Source organism: Etheostoma spectabile, unplaced genomic scaffold, assembly GCF_008692095.1.
Source record: "Etheostoma spectabile isolate EspeVRDwgs_2016 unplaced genomic scaffold, UIUC_Espe_1.0 scaffold272, whole genome shotgun sequence".
In the NCBI taxonomy this organism is placed as follows: Eukaryota; Metazoa; Chordata; class Actinopteri; order Perciformes; family Percidae; genus Etheostoma; species Etheostoma spectabile.
The window spans coordinates 1,124,339-1,126,970 of NW_022605576.1; the positions used below are offsets into that span (position 1 = coordinate 1,124,339).

Here is a 2,632-nt window from a genome sequence, read left to right on the forward strand (position 1 = left end):
GCAGAGGCACCGTGGCTCCGTCCGGAGCTTAGCATCGATGATTGCGATTGGGTTAAAGAAATGGCAAGAAACCAGAGCACAATTTTCCCCCCATTCCTGAATGCTGTGTGGACCTTCCCCCGCGGATCTGTGGAGGAAGGTCTGGCAACGCGAGACCAAACGTACCCTAACTTCTCCTGAGAGCTCGCTAACTTAGTGCGCTACACTGAGTGATGAATAAGAGAGCAACAAGAGCAATAGTATAGATAATACTCCATATCGTGTGTGTGTGTGTGTGTGTGTGTGTCTCTGTGTGTGTGTGTTTGTGTGTGTGTGCGCACTGGTAGACCTGGAGGAAAAGGGTAAGAAGAATGCAAAGGAAGGCAGTCAGAAAGAGAAGGCCAAAGAGGAGAAACAGTCACAGGGACCCAACACAGGACAGGTGGAGATGAAAACAGATTTGGAGGAACAGGAGGACGTGGAGAACAGGAGGCAAGAGGAGGAGGGGCACAATAATCCCAGTAGAGCCGCAGGATCCCCGCTGGTATCGAGCCCAAAGAACACAGACAAGAAGAAGCCAGACGGCCACACAGAGAAGCAGTGGCGGAAGGGTACGCATCTTAATGACCTTTTCACTTTCAATCCTGCTGTGATGTGTGAAGGGAACCATTACTAGGGTTGCACAATATTGTTTTTCACCGTCATCACGATACCAACTGTTGCAATTAACACCGCAAAAGGCTGTGACATGTCAGGAAAGATATTCTGATTTGTTGTTAGTTGAAAGAAAATATCAGGAAATTGCACTTTAGGTTGTCTTTTAGTGGGACTTTGTATTCAATTCAATGTTCCATTTTTGCAGTAAAAGAATGTTGAAAAGTATTTCCCTTCAGAATACTGAAAGCAAAAAGGCAGAACACTTTAACATGTGTTAATTTATTGTACGTAAAATTGTTAAGGCTATGTTCAACAGTGTTACTGCATATTGCATATTTTCTTATTGTGCAGCCCTACAGGACATAACTAAGGAAATTAACTCAAGTGCTTTGCTTAGGTACAATTTTTAAGTACTGGAGTACTTCAAATGTATGATCATACTTCTACTTCACTACATTTACAGGAAAAATATTTTTTTACTTTTAAATTACTAAATGGATTTGACAGATGTAGTTACTAGTTACTTTGCTGATTAGGATTTCACAGGTACAAGTAGATTTTGGTGATACTACTTTTGCAGTTTTAGTCCTTTTAACTATTTGGTTAGTGTTGAAAATCAAAAATAAATTGTGGTAATGCTAGTTTTTGTCACTACCTCTGCAATCCCAAAGCTTTTCACCTTACGAAATTAGCCTTTTTTATATGAACTGCTTTTCTAGGAGTGATGTTCAAAGAAACCGTCAGTTGTATTAGTTGACCCCACTAGATGACACTCAGCTAAATAATAATAAAAGGCTTGAGCAATGGCAATTCAGTGTGCCTTCAACCCTTAAAAAAACGGTTTGTGAAACTTTATTTTGACATCAATACCCTTTGGGATTGGTAGCAAGTCAGAACAGGCTCCGCAGCAAACAGGAATGGGGGGGGAAATATGCAGACCGACAGACAGAATTACAATGAATGGGTTTGGGGAACATGGTAAAAAAAAAAAAAAAAATCTGAAGATTTCTAACGCGGTTTAAACTCTCTACTGCTCCTTGGTTGCCTTTCCAAGGCTTTGGACCTCAACTTGATAGTGATCCACCTAAGATGCATGGCTTGTATATGTGGGAATAAACCTGACTTGAGATTTTTTAGATTTTTAGAAAGCTGCAAAAGTTGGAAGAAATTGTTACGAGTTAATATATAATTTGATATGGCCCCCATTCACACAGACAGAGAGTAGAACGTGATTCCACACGAACTTAGGTGTTGCTCTCTCTGCAGGCCCTCCACCTGACTTCCCTCTGATCAGTCACTGCAAGAGACCCAGCTACTCTGCCAGCTCCTTCCAGCGGGTCAGGTCAAAGGTCACTGAGATGCGGCCCATCGATGCGAGGGGGAAAGCCAGGCGACTGCAGCGCATATCCCTGCGTCACCAAAAGTGACCATATACAGGGTTTCTGCGGGGGTCTTAAAAAGTCTAACTTTCTAAATCTAAATAACAGGCCTTAAAAAGAAGTCTTACATTTGCTTAAGTATTGTGGAACATATCTTAATTATAAACGCGTCTTAATTTTTCCTATGTCCATTATTTAATTCTTTGGCTCGTCCAAATACCATTTTGAGGTTTCACGACAAAACAAGACCCACAGTGATTAAGGTGACATCTTTCCCTCTTGATCACATCTCAAACTAAGTTTTCTTTTGCAAAATACATTTTTCTCAATAATTCTTATTTGTATGGTTTGATTAAAGGTTCATTGATTATAAAACTATGTTTTGTGTTGTACTCTTTTAACAGGTCTTGGGAAGGACGACTGCACACACCTTCTGATTCATTGAGTTTCCTTTGTTTTCATGACTATTTACATTGTAGATTATCACTGAAGGCATCAAAACTGAATGAACACGTGGAATTATATACTTAACAAAAAAAAAGTGAACGTGTCTTATATTCTAGTTTCTTCAAAGTAGCCACCCTTTGCATTTTTGGTAGTGCTGCAAACCCTTGGTG

The 2,632-nt window shown here is 40.3% G+C and overlaps 1 protein-coding gene across 1 annotated transcript in view; it reads left to right on the forward strand.

Annotated features, from left to right (window-relative positions):
* Nucleotides 1-2,174, forward strand: part of pde1ca (phosphodiesterase 1C, calmodulin-dependent a) — a 25,583-nt gene extending 23,409 nt beyond the window's left edge. The window contains exons 16-18 of the mRNA XM_032510827.1: nucleotides 327-486; nucleotides 532-590; nucleotides 1,903-2,174. Coding sequence (XP_032366718.1) covers nucleotides 327-486; nucleotides 532-590; nucleotides 1,903-2,063 — 380 coding nt within the window. The 3' untranslated portion in view covers nucleotides 2,064-2,174. The remainder of the gene's footprint in view (nucleotides 1-326; nucleotides 487-531; nucleotides 591-1,902) is intronic.
* Nucleotides 2,175-2,632: the final 458 nt, after the last annotated feature.